At 46.2% G+C, this 21,694-nt stretch overlaps 1 protein-coding gene across 2 annotated transcripts; it reads left to right on the top strand.

Moving 5' to 3' along the window:
- Positions 1-579: 579 nt before the first annotated feature.
- On the top strand, positions 580-20,611 carry ENTPD5 (ectonucleoside triphosphate diphosphohydrolase 5 (inactive); the record flags this gene model as incomplete). Of its 2 annotated transcripts, XM_080708187.1 has the most annotated exons (13): positions 580-796; positions 1,430-1,509; positions 3,474-3,617; positions 7,063-7,138; positions 7,386-7,421; positions 9,121-9,209; positions 9,469-9,548; positions 10,164-10,225; positions 11,300-11,401; positions 12,033-12,173; positions 14,459-14,515; positions 15,485-15,600; positions 20,525-20,611. In XM_080708187.1, 13 exons carry the CDS (start codon positions 580-582, stop codon positions 20,609-20,611), a joined length of 1,287 nt encoding a protein of 428 aa, XP_080564313.1. The 2 variants fall into 2 exon arrangements, with proteins under 2 accessions (XP_080564313.1, XP_080564314.1); XM_080708188.1 differs by lacking the exon at positions 12,033-12,173.
- Between the last annotated feature and the right edge of the window lie 1,083 nt (positions 20,612-21,694).

The following is a 21,694-nucleotide window of genomic DNA, read 5'->3' as shown; positions in this document are numbered from 1 at the left end:
AGACTGAGACAGGAGAATCAAAGGTTAAAAGCCAGCCTTAATCCCGACCTCTGCAACTTAGTGAGATCCTGTCTCAAAATAAAAAATAGGTCTGGGGGGTATACCTCAGAGCTAGAATGCTCTGGGGGTCACCCCCAGTACCATACACAAAAGGAAGAGGAGGAGGAGGAGGAGGAGGAAGAGGAGGAGGAGGAAGAAGAAGAGAAGGAGGAGGGATAAAGGGAGGGAGGGAGAGAGGTGTTAGTTTATGATTTAAAGGCAAAATTGTTAAAAGAAGAAAATTAGCCTCAACCATCAGAGGCTTTGAGCATGTGAGAACTACTCTATAATTAAATGCAAAGCATGGGGAAATATAGTTTAAATCCCCGTTTCCTTTTGGAACCAGATACCCTTCAGAAAAGGTACTAAGAGCTTATACTATCCTGATTCAATTATTGTACTGGTTTTTAGAAATAGAGGCGGAACAGATTGCCTTCCTGTACAGGTTAACCAAAAGAGCCAGTGGGCTGACCTTGTGCTTCTTTGTGCTGTAAGCTGCTGGAGGAGTGTGAGCAGCATTGCTTCCACGTCGGGAGGAGTATGGCCACTTCCTGGGGCGCAGTCTTTTTCACCCTGCTGGCGTCCTGTGTTTGCGGCGCTGCCTTCCACAGAGACCAGCAGACGTGGTTCCAGGGTGTCTTCCTGTCTTCCATGTGCCCTGTCAATGTCAGTGCCAGCATCTTGTACGGAATCATGTTTGATGCAGGGAGCACTGGAACTCGAGTCCATGTTTACACCTTTGTGCAGAAAACACCAGGTAAGTGCAATTCACCCTTTAGCCTCTTCCCAGAAACTAATGCATGTTGAGTGTACATCATGTGAATTACAGATTTCACAATTAGTGAATGTCTTCAGAGAACATTTTGGACTGTAATTAAACACATAATTTAATTTAATAGGAAATTAAGAAATACCTGGGCTGCTGTAGTCTGAAATTTATATGTCCAAGAAATACAATGGTAATTTGTCCTTCCTCCTCTCTAAAGTTGGTTACTACTCCAGGCTTCCAGAATAGTGAGAATATTCGGAGTCATCCTGGGGGGAAAAATCACACAAGAATTTCACTACCGTCCATGGAGAGGGGATGGAGGGGACTCTGAAGATGAGCTTTCTGAATTGTCAGGCTACCTAAAGGGCCTGGGGAAAGGAGTAGGAGCTAGACCTCCACCAGAGAAATGGCAGAGGGTCTCTTGGGGGCTGCTGGAGCCCTCTAGTCCTCCTTCCCAGTATTTCTGTAAGACATTTCCTTAAAGCAATCATTAGAATAGGCTAGGGGACGAAGACTGGGCTCATCTTGTAAGTCCTATGGCAATTTACAGAGCCCGGCATCTGAACAGCCTAACGTTCATTAACCAGCTGTTGCTCTTGTTTTATTCCATGGACAAAACAGGACAGCTTCCAGTTCTGGAAGGAGAAATTTTTGATTCTGTGAAGCCAGGACTTTCTGCCTTTGTAGATCAACCAAAGCAGGTGAGTTTCTTAGGATTTGATGTTTATATTCCTAATGCCTTGATAACTTGATCTCACTACTGCTATTAAATATCTCATGCTGCTCATAATGCTACTGGGGGCATGTGTGGAGTCCATATTCCCTCCTCAGTGATAACTTCTGCCCATTCAGGAACGATGCCAGGTGTGTGTGTGTGTGTGTGTGTGTGTGTGTGTGTGTGTGTGTGTGTGTGTGTGTTTTATGGAAGCCAAGGCATTCTACTTCCAAGAATATGGCTTTATTTTTATTTTGAAATGGTTCTTTCTAGGTTTCTGAGTGTCTTGCTACACTGTTGAGGCTTCCTTGAACCTGCAACCCTCCTGTCTCAGCCTCCCAAGTACTGGGATTACAAGCGTGAGCCATCACACCTGGCTACAATGCCGGCTTTTATGAGAACGCTCCATGTCAGTATTCACTATTTGAGATTTTGGCTTGAAGCCATCCTCTGTGTTATTTAATGTAAGTGAAGAAGGCAGGCATGGCGTTCTGTAGGTTATGAGACATAGCACAGTAGCTGAAGGATGGAAACTCATTTGTGTGGCAGCCATACACACTCTGCCTCGCCTCAGGTGCACAGCAGCTTAGAATGAGCCGTATCTTTCATCTGGCACCTGAAGAAACCAAGTCCCAGGCAAGTCGAGTGATCCACCTGAGGGCACTGGGCTAGCCGGCTAGTCTTCTCACTCTCCTCTTGAGTTCCCTGCATTATACTCAACTTTCTGTCCTAATAATTTCATGAGACAGAAAATAACAATCAACTAAAATGACCACAGTATAGCCAGGGATGGTGGCACATGTTTCTAATCCCAGCCACTTGCAAAGCTGAGGCAGAAGTTTGAGGCCAACTTAGCCAGACCCTGTCTCAAAGAAAAAAAAATTTAGGCGACTGTGGGTGATGCACGTTGTAATACCAGGCTGAGACAGGAGTATTGCAGGTTCGAGGCACGTGTGGTAAATTAGCAAGACCCTGTTTTAAATAAAAAGGATTGGGGGTGTCGCTCAGATATAGGATGTCCCTGAGTTCAATCCTCAGTACTAAAATAAAAATAAAAAATTAAAAGGGCTGGAAAAGTTGGGCGTGGTGGTACACACTTGTAATCCCAACATTTGGGAGGCTGAGACAGGAGGATCACGATTCACGGACAGCCTCAGCTACTTAGTGAGGCCCTTTGCAACTCAGTGAGACCCTGTTTCAAAATAAAGATTAAAAAATAGGGCTGAGGGTGTAGCTCGGAGGTAGAATGCCCCTGGGCTCCATCCCCAGTACCCCCCCCCAAAAAAAAGAAAAAAAGAAAAAAGAAAAGAACAATAATAAATTTGAGCTAGGCATGGTGGCTCTCACTTGTAATCTCAGTACTTGGGATGCTGAGACAGGAGGATCATAGGTTCACGACTAGTCTTAGCTATTTGGTGAGGCTTTCTGCAACTTAGTGAGATCCTGTTTCAAAATAAAGAAAAATAGGGCTGAGGGGCATAGCTCAGATATAGAATGCCCATGAGTTCAATCCCTAGTACCGCAAAAAGAAAGATAATACTTTTTTTTTTTTTTTTTTTTTTTTTTTTTTTGGTGGTACTGGGGATGGAACCCTTCTAACTCTGGGCTACATTCCCAGACCTATTTTATATTTTTATTTGGAAACAGGGTCTCTTAAGTCAGCGAGGTTGGCTTGGAACCTGCATGATCCTCCTGTCTCCACCCCCCCCAAGCATGGGGATTACAAGCATGCGCCACCATGCCTGGCGAAAGATAATAATTTTTATTATGACTGTCAAGTGAAATGGATTCTCCTCCTTCAAAGTGCCCCACTTCTCTGGGTTTCTGCTCTTACAGAGAAAGGCCATATCCCTCTGCCACGTCACTCCTGATGTTCTGCCAATGATGAAGGAGTGGGCCAGTGCAGCTAAGCGTGCTGTTTAGCTGATGAATGTGTTGTCTCTTTCAAAGGGTGCTGAGACTGTTCAGGGACTCTTAGATGTGGCCAAGGACTCCATCCCTCGAAGTCACTGGAAAAGGACCCCAGTGGTCCTGAAGGCAACAGCAGGACTGCGCTTGCTGCCAGAACAGAAAGCCCAAGCTCTACTCTTTGAGGTAATTTTGTAAATCTGCATCGTGAATTATTCTTTTTCTATATCCGAATATTTTCTTTATGAGTGTGTAGCCCTTTGAAATGTGACTGCTCTTTTCAGTATTCCATTGGTAAAGCTAGTACTATGATGACTCTGGGTTCTTATTGCTACTTACATCCATTTTTAACTACCACCTATGAATTTTTTACCCCCTACCCTATTTTTTAATTATGTGTGTGTGTGTATTTTTTTTTTTTTTTTGGTGGCCCTGGGGTTTCTGGAAACCCTTCTACCTCTGGGCTATACTTCCAGACCTATTTTTTTTTAAATATTTTTATTTGAAAATGGTCTCTTAAGCCAGTGCAGCTGGCTTCGAATCTGCGTGATCCTCCTGTCTCTGCCTCCCAAGCACGGGGATTACAAGCGTGTACCACCACACCTGACACTTCATTCTTTATTTTTTTATTATTTTTTTATTTTTATTTTATTTTATTTTTGGTGGTACTGGGGTTACTGGAATCCCTTCTATCTCCGGATTATACTCCCAGACCTATTTTATATTTTATTTGAAAACAGGGTCTCTTAAGCCAGCAAGGCTGGCTTTAAACCAGTGCAATCATCCTGTCTCCTCCTCCCAAGCACGGGGATTACAAGGGTGCGCCACCATGCCCGGCAATTCTTTATATTTTGTTTTATTTTTTTTTATTTATTTATTTATTTATTTATTTATTTATTTATTTTGTGGGTCTAGGGATGGAACCCAGGGGCATTCTACCTCCGAGCTACACCCCCTGCCCTATTTTTTATTCTTTATTTTGGAACTGGGTCTCACTGAGTTGCAAAGGGCCTCACTAAGTAGCTGAGGCTGTCCGCGAACCGCGATCCTCTGGTCTCAGCCTCCGGAATGCTGGGATTACAAGCGTGTGCCACCACGCCCAGCTGCAGTTCTTTATATTTTGAAACAGGTGTTTCACTGAGTTGTGGAGGGCCTCACTAAGTAGCTGAGGCTGTCCATGAACCACGATCCTCCCAAGTGCTGTTTAGTGAGGCCCTCTGCAATTTAGTGAGACCCTATTTCAAAATACAAAACAAAACAGGGCTGGAGTTATAGTTCACAGGCAGAAGCTCTTGGGTTCACTCCCACTACTACAAATAATAAAAATAAAAAATAAAATAGGAACTAGCTGTGGTGACATATACTTGTAATCTCAGTACTTGGGAGGCTGAGACAGGAGGATCACAGGTTCGAAGTCAGCCTCAGCAACTTAGTGAGGCCCTCAGCAACTGAGATCTTTTTTCAAAACCAAAAATAAAAAGGGCTAGAGGTTTATCTTAAACATAGACTACTCCTGGATTCAATTTCTAGTACCATAAAATAAAATAAAAGTAGAATAAAATAGAGTTGAGGGTATAGCTCAGAGGTATTGAGTTCAGTCCCCAGTAAAAACAAAACAAACAAACAAACAACAACAACAACAAAAAAAAACTAGAGCTGTCAGGGAAGACTGTTTGATAAGATTCATTTTCTCAGAGACCTGAAGGGAATGGAAAAGTAGCTCTACAAGACACCGGTGGAGTATTTCAGGTTAAAGAAACAGCAGCTGCAGGGGCCAGAGGCGGAGCATGCTGGCTGTGCTCAGACATAGCATCTGGGAGGCGAGCATGGCTGGAGGAGCTGAGCAAGGGGCGGGTGTAGACAGGAAGGAGAGTTGATTGCATAGGCTCACAAAGGTCAAGGCAAAGACCAGCCTTTTCTCTAAGAAGGAAGCCATCAAGAGGTTTAGAAAGATGATCTGACGTCCAGATTTTTGTTTGTATTATTTTAAGTACCATTCTGACCGCTGTGCTGAGAACAAACTATGGGGCGAGGAGGGAAGGCTAGCCAGGAGCTCCATCTCCCCTTTGCCTGCTGTCTTGAAGGCGCAGCCCATCCTCAACTGCCTTTCTCTGGTAAAACAGGCTCCACAGGTCACTGCTTGACGTGCTTCATCCCATCAGACGAGAACAGCAAACAGACCAGAGTTCCTTGTACCGTTTGGGGAAGGATTTTCCTCCATAAAAAATAATCCCAAGCACACATGATTGGCCTGTACTTATGGAGAATCCAGAGGGTGGTGGGATAAGGCGTTGGTGGTATAGTGGTGAGCATAGCTGCCTTCCAAGAGGGTGGTGGGAGAGCATCATTCCCATCTCATCTCCTAAAATAGGATTCCATAAGTGCAGGTCTGGGGTATCCCAAAGACCCTGGGGCACAGCCACATGACAGACTGGCGGCCCATTGCCTGGGCCCTGGGCAGGAGCGCCTCACCTCATCCAAGGAGAGGGCTGGGAAGGGCTCCATGCCTGGTCCATGCCCAGAGACTACACCCCTGCCTATTTCTTACTCTTTATTTTGAAATAGGGTTTCACTGAGTTGCAAAGGATCTCGCTAAGTAGCTGAGGCTGTCCTCAAACCATGATCCTCCTGTCTCAGCCTCCCATGCTGGGATTATAAGCATATAGCACCACACCTACCTCAATCAGGGACTTTTTTTTTTTGCAGTACTGGGGGTGGAACTTAGGGGCATTGTATCTCTGAGCTAACCTCATCCTATTTTTTTTTTTTTTTTTAGTCTTTTTTATTTTTGGTGGTACTGGGGGTGGAACCCAGAGGCTTTCTACCTCCTGGCTATACTCCCAGACCTTTTTTCTATTTTATTTGGAAACAGGGTCTCACTAAGTTGCTGAGAGCCTCACTAAGTAGCTGAGGCTGGCTTCGAACCCACGTGATCCTCCTGTCTCAGCCTCCCAAGCGCGGGGATTACAAGTGTGCACCACCACGCCCGGCTAGTCTTTTTTATTTTTGAAACAAGGTCTCATTGCATTGCGAAGGGCCTAAGTAGCTGAGGCTGTCCATGAACCACATCCTCCCGTCTCAGCCTCTTGAATGCTGGGATTACAAGCATGTGCCACCATGCTCTGCCTTAATCAGGGACTTTTGACAAAGTTACAGGATCCTCATTTGTGTTGGAAGGTCAAATATATGCCTTTCTCTAGGTCTAGTTAATCTATAAATTTAGATGGTTTGGTTGCATTTTAAAGAAATCTCTATGTGTTTTTGTAAGAAACTAGCAATGGCTTGCCTAGTTCCTTTTTTTTTTTTTTTTTTTTTTTTTTTTTTTTTTTGGTACTGGGGATTGAACCTCCAAGCTTACAGCCCAAGCTGTAATTTATATCTTATTAGGAAATGGTCTCACTAGATTACTGAGAGCCTTGCTAAGTTGCCAAGGCTGGCTTTGAACCTGCTATTCTCCCATCTCAGCCTCCCAAGTACTGGGATTACAAGCATGCACCACCACATCTGGCTTCTTGTTCATTTATCTAGGAAAAATAAAGAGAGTAGTTGTCTAAGCTATATGGACCACAGCCAAAATATGGCAATCTGTTTATTAGCCAAGGAATCCAGGTTTTCCCCCCTTTCTCTCTAGGTGGAGGAGATCTTCAGGAAGTCCCCTTTCCTGGTCCCAGATGACAGTGTTAGCATCATGGACGGATCCTATGAAGGTAGGAGGGTGGTAGGAAGTGTCCCCAGGAGAGAGGGCAGCATCCGCGGAGGTGTAGTTAAAGGAATGGGAACAGGGATGGAGTCCAAAGAAGGAACTAAGCATGGAGAAACAAGCAAGCAGGGAGGTGGGAGCAGGAGGTAAGGACAGGGAAAGATGCTCTGGGCATGAAAGGAGAAAAGAACAGAGGTGGGAGTGGGAAGGAGAAGAAATGCTCTGGATATAACCCTTCCCTTTCTGTCTTTCAGGCATATTAGCCTGGGTTACTGTGAATTTTCTAACAGGTAATAAATATATCCTCAGGTGTATCTTTGTGTATGTGTGTGGTCCTGGGATTGAACCAGGGGCACCTCTGAGCTACAGCCCCAGCCCTTTTTAGGTTTTTGTTTTGTTTGGTTTGGTTTGGTGGTACTAGGGTTCCTGGAAACCCTTCTACCTCCGGGCTACACTCTCTCTCTCTCTCTCTCTCTCTCTCTCTCTCTCTCTCTATATATATATATATATATATATATATATATATATATATATATATATATTTTTTTTTTTTTTTTTTTTTTTTTTAAATTTAGAAACAGGGTCTCTTAAGCCAGCACAGCTGGCTTTGAACCTCCAAGATCCTCCTATCTCTGCCTCCCAAGCGTGGGGATTACAAGCGTGCATCACGATGCCCAGCCCTTTTTAGTTTTTATTTATTTGTTTGTTTTTTTGTGGTACTGGGGATGGAAACCAGGGGCTTTCTACCCCCGGGCTATACTCCCAGACCTGTTTTATACTTTATTTGGAAACAGGGTCTCACTAAGGTGCTGAGAGACTCACTAAGTAGCTGAGGCTGGCTTCGAACCTGTACAATCCTCCTGTCTCAGCCTCCCAAGTGATGGATTACAAGTGTGCACCACCATGCCCAACTTTTAGTTTTTATTTTGAATAGGCCTGGAACCTGTGATCCTCCTAAGGTTTGTCTAAAGACCTTATCTGACTCACAGGCATAGTTGGTAGAGTCAAAGTCCCTTCCTCCTCCTTCCTTCCTTCCTTCCTTCCTTCCTTCCTTCCTTCCTTCCTTCCTTCCTGTATTGTTCTTCCTTTAAACAAAAAAGGTGGGGGCAGGGAGAGACAAGAAATTCATATTTTTTTGTTGTTTGTTTTTGTGGTACGGGGGATGGAGCCCAGGGGCATTCAATTTTTGAGCTACACTCCCAGACCTATTTTTTTTTTTCTTCTGGGTCTGGGGATGGAACCCAGGGACATTGTATCTCCGAGCTACACCCCCTGCCCTATTTTTTATTCTTTATGTTGAAACAGGGTCTTACTAAGTTGCGGAGGGCCTAAGTAGCTGAGGCTGTCCATGAACCGAGATCCTCTGGTCTCAGCCTCCCGAATGCTGGGATTACAAGCATACGCCACTACACCCGGCTCCAGCCCTACCTTTTAAAAAAATTTTATTTGAGCCAGGCGTAGTGGCGCACGCTTGTAATCCCCGCGCTTGGGAGGCTGAGACAGGAGGATCGCACAGGTTCGAAGCCAGCCTCAGCTACTCAGTGAGCCTTCCAGCAACTTAGTGAGACCCTGTTTCCAAATAAAATATAAAAAAGGTCTGGGAGTATAGCCCGGAGGTAGAAAGCCACCCCCAGTACCACCAAAAATAAAATAAAAAAAAAATTTATTTGTGAACAGAGTGTCACTAGATTGATGAGAGTCTCACTACTTGCTGAGGCTGTCCTCAAACCTGCCATCCTGTCTCAGTTTCCCAAATACTGGGATTACAAGTGTGTGCCACCATACCTGGCTGAAGTTAATGTTTATAACTGGCCTTCAAGGCTTCAGGTGCCCCAAGTGTCCCTCCAAGCTGACACTGACCTGCAGCCCAAAGGGAGCAATAGAATACTTACAGAATACCTTCAGTATATAAGAGCAGAACGCTTGGAGACAGACAGGTGTTGGGCTGACCCAGGAGTGGAGGAGATCCAAGCTGGCTCTCATTGACAGGTCAGCTACATGGCCGTGGCCAGGAGACTCTGGGGACCCTGGACCTGGGGGGGGCCTCTACCCAGATCACGTTCCTGCCTCAGTTCAAGGTGAGTCATTTACACACTGGCCTGTGAGCGGTGCACCAAGAAGGTGGTGTACTGCCTCCGCACAGCAACCTCACCACGACCATGCTGAGGGGCGCCGAATCATGGCTGCCCCCCAATGGGCAGAGCCCTGCGATTCTCTAAGCCTCGTTAGATTCACACAACTCGTCTCCATTTCTGTGTTTTGCAGGGAGGGATGGTGGTGATGAGATCTTGGTAGCTGCGGATCCTGAATAGTCCTTTTGCTTTTTCTGATTTACAGGAAACCCTGGAACAAACCCCTAGGGACTACCTCACTTCCTTTGAGATGTTTAACAGCACTTATAAGCTCTATACACATAGGTGAGGAGGGGCGGGCAGAAGAGTGTCTCTCATCCCCTGAGTCTCTGCCTTTTTGAAACATTCTCACATCTGTTATTGGATCCGATCACCCTTGTAATGTCTCTGCCAGTTTCCTAAGGCCTGTCAACCAAAACCCAAGCCAGTTACCAAAACTCGAGGGACCTAGGGGGCTTCTCCATCCTTGGTCTCAAAAGATGTAATGCAAAAGTCAAAACTTTGCTTAGAAGGGGGACACATGGAGGAGGCTGAGCCAAAGCTCTGTAGCAATTCCTCTGAACTGGCCTTCAGATGTTCAGAATCCAGCCTGGAATTTGGTCCCAGTGGGACTAAGAGCTAAAATAATGTGGGCTTCTCTGGGGATGGTTCCCAGGGCAGGACTCTAGGAAATCCACTGTCTCTGCCTTTGAATCACACCTGTGGGCAGTTCTACTGCACAGCCTTGACCCAAACTGTGTAGAAATCTCTTCTTGCTGACCACTAAGATAAGTCCTAAAGCCAGAACAAGATTTTCATCTCTCCAAAGGGAGCCAGAGAAACTATTACTTTCAAAAGAGGCCGCTTTGGGCAGGAGAACTTTAGGACCAGCATGAAATTGGTCAATCCCGTATTTTACAGTTACCTGGGATTTGGATTGAAAGCTGCAAGACTGGCAACCCTGGGAGCCCTGGAGATGGAAGGTTTGTCTGGGTCCCTGTGTTGGGAGGGGGACGATGAGCTCAGGGCCTGCGCTCAGCTTGCCTCTCCCGTCCTTGGCAGCAATTCTGCAGAGCAAAGGCACGGGAAGCATGTTGTAGAATGGACATTAAAATAGTAAATCCCATGTCTGTTTTATAAGTTCAGGTGCTTTGGCATATATCATTAGCCATGTCTAGAGTAAGGTCTACTTGTACAAAGGCAACCGCCTGTGGCTAGGAGGCTGAAGCATCTGCAGAAATTCAGAGGTATAAGCATGTATTAGTAGGAGATTATGCAGCCCTTAGCTGTACAAGGGACGTGCAGGAAGCAGGGTCTGTTCCAGCCACAGGGTGAGTAACTAAGAGGGTCTGTTCCAGCCACAGGGTGAGTAACTAAGCAGCCCCAGGCATCTCTTCACAGTTGGGTCAGGCAGAACTGGGCTCAGTCCCAGCTGAGTTGTTGAACACTTCTGTGCCCTGTTCCTCACCTAACATGTAACTTTGCACTTAATGCATTCTGTAGGGTGTCTGGCTCACAATCAGCTATTTTCAGGATGAAGATTAAATAGCATTTCAGAGTTGCCTGTTATCATCAAGTGTATTTCATTTAAGCCCATCAGTTATCAGTGCAGAATGTAGCACAGTATTTTTTTCCCATTATAGAAAGGAGAGAACTTTATTGTGGGTTTTAGACTTAAGATCTGATGAAAGCCATGGACCCCTCTGCAAACACACATGTGAATGAAAATTTGCCTCTAGTTTCAGGGAGCTCACCAACCCCACAAAGACTGCTTGTGACCCTAAGTTAAGAATTCCTAGCCGGGCATGGTGGTGCACGCTTATAACTCTAGCATTTGGGAGGCTGAGACAGGAGGATCATGGTTCGAAGACAGCCGCTGCTACTTAGTGAGGCCCTTTGCACCTCAGTGAGACCCTGTTTCAAAATAAGGAATAAAAAAAAAAATAGGGCTGGGGGTATAGCTCAGCCTCTACGTCTTCCTGCGCCGTGGGCTCCTGGCTGGCCCTCCTCCTCTCCTGTCTCATGCCCTCACCTCTTTGGGCTCTGACTTCTTTCAGGGATCGCTGGACACACTTTCCGAAGCGCCTGTCTACCAAGATGGTTGGAAGCAGAGTGGGTCTTCGGGGGGGTGAAATACCAGTATGGTGGCAACCAAGAAGGTGAGGAGCATTTCTTCACTGGTTGAAGTGACCTGTACAGTAGAAGTTGTGTCAGGATCCCACAGGAAATGTCTTTCTGAGCTCAAGAGGAGCTCAAGAGAAGCTCATGTTGCTGGCACTTGTTCCAAAGGCCTTGGTGGCCTCTGAGGCCTAATGTGAGGGACAGCACGCGAGGCAGCTGCCACTCCTCGTCCTGTCCCTTGCCTCGCTGGATGCCACAGATCCATGAGAAGCGCGTTTGTTCAAAGCTTGGGTGTGATGGGGCAGCGTGCCGCCTTGTTTCAGGGCCAGTTAATGTTTAGCTATTTAAATCACAGGTAAAACTTAAAATTCAGGTGACAGGAAGAATGATTCACTTTATGTCATAAAAGGCATAGACTCTAAAATCCAGGGAGAAGCTTGTTTCCCAGTGAGTTTCTGGAGATGTGCTTACAAAGACCTCGAGGCGCGAGGGCAGGCAGCGGACAGTCGCCCGTGGCCGTTGGCTATTTGGCTGCTCAGGGACAGGGCTGCCACGGAGAAGCAGCATGGCGGCTGCAGTGTGCTGTCTGTTTCTGAGCTTCTGTCCTGGGCTCCAGCCTTCTCCGTGGCCCGCAGCTCTCCTCACCACCGTGCCCTTTTGCCCCAGCAGGGGAGACGGGCTTTGAGCCCTGCTACAAGGAAGTGCTGAGGGTGGTGCGAGGGCAACTCCACCAGCCAGAGGAGATCCGGGAAAGCTCCTTCTACGCGTTCTCTTACTACTATGACCGAGCTGTGGACACGGGCCTGATTGGTGAGTCCCCGCTGCCCCAGCGTGAACGTGAGTGGCTCAAGGTCTCTGGGAGCTAAAAGATGAGCGACACTGCTGTTCACAAGGTTGTTTGTTGTTTTTACATCTTCCCTGAGGTGTAACTGACACATAATAGATGCACCCATATATAGCATACCATTCAACAAGTGGCCATACACATGCGCACCATCACAGCTACAAGACCATGAACAGTGTCTCTCACGCCAAAGAATGTCCTCCTGCTCCTTTAGGATCACTTCTTTTTGCTTATCACAAAGTTATGTTTTTGTTTGGCTGTAAGAGTGTATGTATATATTTGATACCTGTCATGGTCTGAGAGATATGAATTTTCTGTCCATTATGGTTTTTTTTTATGCTACTGGGAATGAAACCCAGGGGCATTCTACCTCTGAACTATACCCCTAGTCCTATTTTTATTATTTATTTTATCTTTCTGCAGTATTGGGAATGGAACCCAGGGGGCATACCTCTGAGCTATGCCCCCAGCCCTATTTTTTATTCTTTATTTTATTTATTTATGTATGTATTTTTGTGTGTGTGGAACTGGGGGTGGGAACCCAGGGGCTTTTCTACCTCCGGGCTATACTCCCAGACCTATTTTATACTTTATTTGGAAACAGGGTCTCACTAAGTCGCTGAGAGCCTCACTAAGTAGCTGAGGCTGGCTTCGAACCTGTGCGATCCTCCTGTCTCAGCCTCCCAAGCACTTGGATTACAAGCATGTGCCACCACACCCAATTTATTCTTTATTTTGAAACAAGGTCTCACTAAGTTGCAAAGGGCCTCACCAAGTAGTTGAGGCTGTCTGCAAACCCAGATCTTCCTGTTTCAGCCTCCCAGGTACTGGGATTGCAAGCATGCACCACCACACCAGCTTTCTATGTACCAAGTTTTCTATAAGCCTACTTTTTATTTTATTTTATTTATTTTTTATCTTTTTGGTGGTACTGGGGGTGGAACTCAGAGGCTTTCTACCTCCGGGCTATACTCCCAGACCTTTTTTATATTTTATTTGGAAACAGGGTCTCACTAAGTTGCTGAGAGCCTAAGTAGCTGAGGCTGGCTTCAAACCCGTGCAATCCTCCTGTCTCAGCCTCCCAAGCGTGGGGATTACAAGCATGCGCCACCACGCCCGGCTATGAGCCTACTTTTTAATTTTTCTTTTTATTTATTTATTAATTATTATTATTATTATTATTATTATTATTATTATTATTATTATTATTATTTTGGTGGTACTGAGGTTCCTGGAAACCCTTCTACCTATTGGGTACACTCCCAGACCTATTTTTGTATGTTTTTTTAAAATTTGGAAACAGGGTCTCTTAAGCCAGGGCGGCTGGCTTCGAACCTGCGTGATCTTCCTGTCTCCCCCTCCCAAGCATGGGGATTACAAGCGTGCGCCACCACGCCCAGCTTAATTTTTCTTTTTGTGTGTGTGTTTGGTGGGGGGGAGGCGCTAGGGATTAAGCCCAGGGGCGTTTTACCCCTGAGCTATATCCCCAACCCTACTTTACATTTTATTTACTTATTTTATTGTGGTACCAAGGATTGAACCGGGGCTATTTTTTCTCCAAGCTACACCCCTAGTCATCTTATTTTTTGTTTGAAAACAGGGTCTCATTAGGTTGCTTACAGTTTTGCTGTGTTGCTGAGGCTGGTCTTGAATCTGTGATCCTCCTGTCATAGCCTCCCAAGCATGATTACATATGTGTGTACCACTGTGCCCAACCATACTCCTTTTTTTTTTTCCCCTTGTGGTACTGGCAGTTGAATCCAGGGGCATTCTATCTCTGAGCTCCAGCCCAATTTTTTATTCTTTATTTTGAGACAGGGTCTCACTAAATTGCAGAGGGCCTCACAAGCTGCTGAGGCTGGCTTTAAACTGCAGTCCTCCTGTTTCCGGCTCCCAAGTACTAGGATTGCGAGCGTGTGCCACCGTGCCCAGCTTTTTTTTTTAATTTTGAAACAGGGCCTCAGTTGCTGCGGGCTTTGCTACGTGTCCGAGACTGGCCTCAAACCTGCCTCCCAAGCGCTGGGGTTACAGATACTCATCACCAGGTCCAGCTTACTTTGTAAAATGTGTGACGGCTTCATAAATTTATGTAACATAAAATAGTGCACATTAATTGTAAATAAATAAATAGGGGGCATAGATTTGTACTGTATGTATCTGACATGTTTATGAGTTTTTCGTTATTTTAAATTTCACTGGGATAAGTCTCCGCGAGGCTTCTGACACCAGCTGCTGCTCTGTTTCGTTTCAGATTATGAAAGGGGAGGTGTATTAAAAGTTGAAGACTTTGACAGGAAAGCCAGGGAAGGTGAGCATCAGGGAGGCCTCGGAGGCGAGCCGTGCGATGCGCCTGGCCGCTCCAGTGAGCTCCCGTGACCCGGACGCAGGCCTGGCCGCTCCCGGACCATCCAGTCTGTGCGAGCGTTCAGAGCGCTGGGGCGTCCGATTCTGGGCAAGGGTATCAGAAGAGACTTTGGGGAAATGGGGAAAGAAGAGGTCTCTTCATTCTATATTTCTTTTTTCCTTGGGTTGTTTTTTGTTTTGTTTTGTTTTTAATGTGGTACTGAGAATTGAATCCAGGGGCATTCTACCTCTGAGCTACACCCCCAGCCCTTTTTTAAAAAAATTTTATTTTAAAATAGGTTTATCACTCGGTTGATGAGGCTCACTACTTGCTGAGGCTGGCCTCGAACCTGCAATCCTCCTGACTCAGCCTCCCAAGTACTGGGGGATTACAAGCGTGTGCCACCACACCCAGATCACGTTACTTCTTTCTTTTCCTTATTGTTTTTTAACTGAATTCACGTTTGATGCTGATAACTGAGCACCAAAACACATGAGAAATGCCATAGGGGGCTTCCTTAAGAGTTGACTGAAAATACAAATCATCTTATCAGTTGGCTCCACAGAGGGATAAACTTCCCTGTTTTCTGGACCTCAGAACTAAATAATAGATAAGGGACTTAGAACTAAGCAACAGATCATAGAAACTTAGCTGAGAGGGAGCTGGGGGTCAGCGCCAGAGCACTTGTCCAGCAGGCACGAGGCTCTAGGTTGGATCCCCAACACCTGTCCCCAAAATAAATGTGGCAAATAAACGGGGCCGTGTAAATATGAGTAGGGTTCAAGCAGAAGCTCTTAAGAACCTGTGCCTTGCGGAGGCAGTTGGTGTGGTCTAGGCACAGGAGGTGTGCCTAGGTCAGGAGGCCTAGGCACCAACCAAATGGAGGCTTGCTTTGCTTATTCTGAAAATCTTACACCTCTGTCTCTCTTTCAGTATGTGACAACTTGGAGAACTTCACCTCCGGCAGTCCTTTCCTATGCATGGATCTCAGCTACATCACAGCCCTGTTAAAAGATGGCTTTGGTTTTGCAGACAGCACCCTGTTACGGGTAAGAGACAGGGAGGGCCTCAGAGTCCTGCAACAGTCTTCTTTTGTGGGTGTTGGAAAAAAAGGAGCTAAGGACATTTTTAGTCATCGCAGCAGCTGTAGAAGGAGGCACTGGTACCCCGGCTATGTTCAGGGCACCGTGCTAGGCACCACGAATGTGGGTAGCCTCTGAGTATTATGCCAGGCAGCCTCTGAGTATTATGCCAGGCAAGCTGTCTCAGCGGAAACGACAGAACGGCCTGCAGCCAAAGGAAGAGGCCCAAGTGACAGGGCTGATTACGTCAACTTAGAGCTCGGCGAGAAGCAAGGCGGACGAGATGGGAGAGGTGAGCACGCAGGACAGGGTAGAGCAGGCCGTAAGCGTCTCACTTCCTGCCTCCCGGTCACCGTCCTGGGCTCCATGTTCTGCCTCTCTCTGCTCCTGAAGGGGTGGTTACAACAGCTTCAGCAGAAGTTTGATCTATGGAGCACAGGACAGCAGGTGCCCGCGTGCATCGCACAGACTTGCCCTGTCTGGAGAAGCCATGGTTGACTCGCCTGGCCAGTGGCTCTAGCCCACCCACCAGCCTCTTAGGTAGGGCTATGGCAGCAGACGTGAGGGACCAGAAAGGAGTCACCCTGGAGAGGCTCGCGCATGCCGGCCTGTGTCCCGGGGCGCCTCAGGTGTCAGCGCTCCCCGAGTCGTAGGTTCCCTTTGGTCCTGTCTTTCTTCATTGATCTCAGCACACACAGCTCTGCTCTATCTACAGTGTATCTTATGAGTTTGATTTATCCTGCTTACTTTCTTGTCTTCTACATCATAATTGTAGTTACAGAAATGTACCTTATAGTTACAAAGATGATTAAAATGATATCTTTGTTCTCAAGTACCAGACAGCTATATTTCACAAATACAGCTCTGGCACAAGGCCACTCTGTGAACTAGCCCCTCCCCCTGCCTTCCCTTGTGCCTCTTCCTGTTTCCCCAGGTCCAGGTGATTTTATATTGACCATTTCTGTGTTACACAGATTTCATAAAGTCATTCCTATTAGAGATTTAGATTTAATGTATTGTTATATCTGTCAAGAATACTGGCATTTCTGTAATCCCAGCTACACAGGAGGCGGAGGCAGGAGGACTGTAAGTTCAGGGCCAGCCTCAGCAGTTTAGAGAGACCCTCAGAATAAATAAAAGGGCTGGGGGTATATTTCAGTGGTAAGGGGCCCCTGGGTTCTATCCCCAGTACTGAAAAAAAATGAAAGAATATCAGCATTTAAAATTCTTAATACAAGCTGGGCATGGTGCCACACACCTATAATCCCAGCACTTTGGAGGCTGAAACAGGAGGATTGTAGGTTCAAGGCTATCCTCAACAACATAGTGAGGTTCTCAGCAACTATAGTGAAATGCTGTTTCAAAGCAAAAAATAAAATAGGGTTGGGGGTGTAATTTGGAGGTAGAATGCCCCTGGACTCCATCCCCAGTACCACATACACACACACAAAAAAAGGAATAGAGAGGCGAAGGAAGGGCAGAAGGAAGAAAGATGGATGGATGGATGGATGGATGGATGGATGGAAGGAAGGATGGAAGGAAGGAAGGTAGGTAGGTAGGTAGGTAGGTCTTCCTGTGCCTCTCAGTCTGTACTAAGTTAACCACCTCTGCTTGCACATCAATAGTAACCACATCATCTAAGGCCAACCTTTGAGCTACTCTTAGTGCTGCCATCCTTCTAATCCCTATCATTTCAACGGGGACAGACTTTAAGCCGGGGTGGACAGTTCTCCATGCCACCGACCGTGTCACCCGTGTCTCCGGACGACACCCGCGTGGGGCACTCCCAGTTATCTCAGGTTGCCCCGACTGAATCTCAAGATAACCATTCAAGAGCCGTTCTCCCCAGTGTGGGGCATGGTGACTAGACCCAGTTCCATCAAGTCAACACGAACATCTCACTATTTTCCCAACTTTGTTTTGGTGGTGGCTGTGGCAGCTTAGTCAGCAAAAGCTCATGCAGAATGCGAGCGGCCTCAGCACAGGCGGCGCTGCTCTGGCTGAGGCCGCAGTCAGGGGCCTGCAACCCCTGGTCAGCTGGCTTCCCTTTCTTCTTTGAAGCTTTTCCAGGATTCTGAAGAAAGCAATTTAAAAACACTAATCTAATCCCCTACTTCTGTAATGGAAAAAATCAGACCTAAAGTTTTGCCCAAGGTCACTGAGTTAATTGAGGCCAGTTTGGCCCAGAACACCTTAAATACCCTGGTTGGCTATACTTAATGTTTAAGGGACAGCAGCAGCCACGCATGGTGACGCACGCCTAACAATCCCAGGACTTTTGTGTGTGTGGCACTAGAGATTGAACCCAGGGGCATTCTACCTCTAAGCTACATGTCAGCACTACTAATTAATTACTTAAAATTTATTTATGCGGTACTGGGAATTGAACCCAGGGGCATCTACCTCCAAGCTACACCCTCAGACCTATTTTTTTATTCTTTATTTTGAAACAGGGTCTCACTAAGTTGCAGAAGGCCTCAATAAGTAGCTGAGGCTGGCCACAAATCTGTGATCCTCCTGTCTCAGCCTCCCAAGTACTGGATTTACGAGTACCACCAAACTCGGCTTATTTTATTTTTAATTAATTATTTTTTTTTATTTTTTATGGTACTGGAGATGGAACCCAGAGGCATTGTACCTCCGTGCTACACCCTCAGCCCTATGTTTTAGTCTTTTTATTTTATTTATTTGTTTGTTTGTTTTTGCAGGTCTGGGATGGAACCCGGGGGCATTTGACCTCTGAGCTATACCCCAGCCCTATTTTTTATTCTTTATTTTGAAACAGGGTCTCACTGAGTTGCAAGGGGCCTGCCTCACTATAGCTGAGGCTGTCCACGAACCACGATCCTCTGGTCTCTGCCTCCTGAATGTTGAGATTACAAGTGCGCGCCACCATGCCTGGTTTATTTTTATTTTAAAAACAGAATCTTAAGCTGGGCGTGGTGGTGCACGCTTGTAATCCCAGCATTCAGGAGGCTGAGACCGGAGGATCATGGTTCGCGGACAGCCTCAGCTACTTAGTGAGGCTCTCTGCAACTTAGTGAGACCCTGTTTCAAAAAATAGGGCAGGGGGTGTAGCTTGGAGGTCAAATGCCCCTGGGTTCCATCCCAAACCCGCAAAAACAAAAACAAAAACAAAAACAAAAACAAAAAACCCAGGATCTTGCTAAGTTGAAAAGAGTCTATTTGCTGAGACTGTCCTCAACAAAAATTGGGATTACAAGTGTACGCCACCACACCCAGCTGAGACAGGAGGATCACAGGTTCACAGCCAGCCTCAACAACTTAGTGAGGCCCTCTGTAAGTTAGTGCGACACTGTTTCAAAAAACAAAAAATAAAATAGGACTGGGGGTATAGCTCAGAGGTAGAATGCCCCTCAGTTCAATCCTCAGCACCCAAAACAAACGAATTAAAAAGTAAAATAGAGCCAGGAGTGGTGGCACACGCTTGTAATCCTTGGGAGACTGACATAGCAGGATCACAGATTTGCAGCCAGCCTTAGCTATTTAGTGAGGCTTCCTGCAACTTAGTGAGATCTTATTTCAAAATAAAAAGGGAGCCAGGTGTGGTGGCGCACGCTTGTAATCCCAGCATTCGGGAGGCTGAGACCAGAGGATCGCAGTTCACAGACAGCCTCAGCTACTTAGGCCCTTTGCAACTCAGTGAGACCTGGTTTCAAAATAAAGAATAAAAAATAGGGCAGGGGGTGTAGCTCGGAGGTAGAGTGCCCCTGGGTTCCATCCCCAGACCCGTAAAAACATAAAAATAAAAAAATAAAAAGGGGGGATATAGGTCAGAGGTAGAACGCCCCTGGGTTCAATACCCAGTACCTCAAAAAAAAAAAAAAAAAAAAAAAGTCAGTAGCCGGGCATGGTGGCACACGCTTGTAATCCCAGCGCTTGGGAAGCTGAGACAGGAGGATCACACAGGTTCAAAGCCAGCCTCAGCTACTTAGTGAAGCTCTCAGCAACTTAGTGAAACCCTGTTTCCAAATATAGGTCTGGGAGTATAGCCCGGAGGTAGAAAAGCCCCTGGGTTCCACCCCCAGTACCACAAAAAAAAAAAAAAAAAAAAAATAGGGTATAGCTTGGAGGTAGAATGCCCCTAGGTTCAACTCCCAGTATCACCACACACACACACTACTACTACTACTACTACTACTAATAATAATAATAATAATAATAAAATAGGGATGGGGAGGAGTGTCTATCTCAGTGGTAGAATGCTCTTGGGTTTAATTCCTAGTACCAAAAAAAAGAGAAAGGAAAAGGAGGAGGCAGTTGCTTATAAATTACACTGAGAAGCTTGGTGTGTTTTTCTACCTCTAAATATATTCCCAGTTCCTGATAATTCCCTTTCTGCCATATCCATTAACATTTCATTATAAATGGACTTGTCAGAAATAATTGATGGTTAAGAAAATAAAGTAGGAAGCCAGGCATGGTGGCGCACGCTTGTAATCCCAGCATTTGGGAGGCTGAGACCGGAGGATCGCGGTTCGTGGACAGCCTCAGCTGCTTAGCGAGGCCCTCTGCAAATCAGTGAGACCCGGTTTCAAAGTAAAGAATAAAAAATAGGGCAGGGGCTGTAGCTCGGAGGTTGAATGCCCCTGGGTTCCATCCCCAGACCTGCAAAAAAAAAAAGCAGGGAATTCTACGCTTGGTTTCAGGATTAGGGAGTTTGGCCCGTCTAAAAGGCCTGGGTGGAAATACAGTCAATGGCGCATGTGGGCCGATGGCCGCGGCTGGAGGGAAAGCGTTACGAGGAGCGGGGGAGCTCCCGGAGGCTCGGGTTCGGCCATGCAGGTGCTCTCTGCGATGTTAGCCACCGCAGGGCCGAGCTTCTAGTTGAAACTGGATGAAAATGTGAACTCTTTTTGCTTTTCCACAGCTCACCAAGAAAGTGAACAACATAGAGACGGGCTGGGCCTTGGGGGCCACCTTTCACCTGCTGCAGTCTCTGGGCATCTCCCACTGAGGCCAAGCACTCACTCTGTGGCCTGAATTCACCACCAACCTTTTTAAGGGGAGAAGGAGAAAGGACTCAGTCATTCTCTGAGCAGGATGGGGACAGCCTGGGCTCAAGCCCAGGAGGCGGCTTTATCAGGACGAAGAGACTTCTGTAGATGGGTCTTGCCCTCGAGCCTTCCATTTTGTGTTGAATTAATTTTACATGTCTAATGTGAACTGCTGTCTAACCACTTGGGGTACACAGATGGCACTAGAGTACACATCTTTGAGATTGTTTGTGTCACAGAGCCCTGTAAGCCAAAAAGAAAATAGCTTTGGAAATCAACTTTGAAGTGAGAGCTCAGGGACAGGTCCCTGGGAACCAAAGAGAAATCTCATTCAACCCTTGGAGTGCCTCCTGCCTTTGAACATTTTATTTTTCCTCTTATGTGTTAAGTTAAGCTGATTTATTGTAATCCTGTGACCTATCAATACCAATATTTTTTACTTTTCCTGTACACTGTCCTTGCTTCCCTTGTCTGCCCATCTCCCTTAAAAAAGAGAAAAAAATATTTGGTTTTGCTTCCCATGTGTAATTATTTTTTAAAGTTAATGTGCCAGGATTTGTCCAGTCTTGCTTACTAGCTCTGATCCACCAGCTGAGAGCCATTTCAGATCCTAACAGGATGGCAAGATTGCAGCCTTAAGGAGACTGCAGCTGGGCATGGTGATGCACGCTTGTAATCTCAGTATTTAGGAGGCTGAGACAGGAGGATCAGAGGTTTGCGGCCTGCCTCAGCAACTCATTAGGCCCTTCGTAATTTAGTAAGACCCTGTTTCAAAATAAAAAATAAAGTAGGACTAGGGGTATAGCTCACAGGTAGAATGCCCCAGGCGTAGTCCCCAGAACCACACACACACACACACACACACACACACACACGGCCATCAGGTCTTCAGGAGCTTAGTTTTGGAGGGTGTGACTGCTTCTTATAGCCTATCTTCTTTAGTCAACTTTTTAGGTCAACTCTGGGATTAATGAACATATCTGACCTTGTAGGTGTATGCATATGCTATGATCCATGACTCCAAACTTCTTTGTATTTCTATG

The sequence above is a fragment of the Muscardinus avellanarius genome (assembly GCF_963383645.1).
Source record: "Muscardinus avellanarius genome assembly, chromosome: 12".
NCBI classification, from domain to species: domain Eukaryota; kingdom Metazoa; phylum Chordata; class Mammalia; order Rodentia; family Gliridae; genus Muscardinus; species Muscardinus avellanarius.
This window is presented reverse-complemented; position numbering and strand designations above follow the sequence as displayed.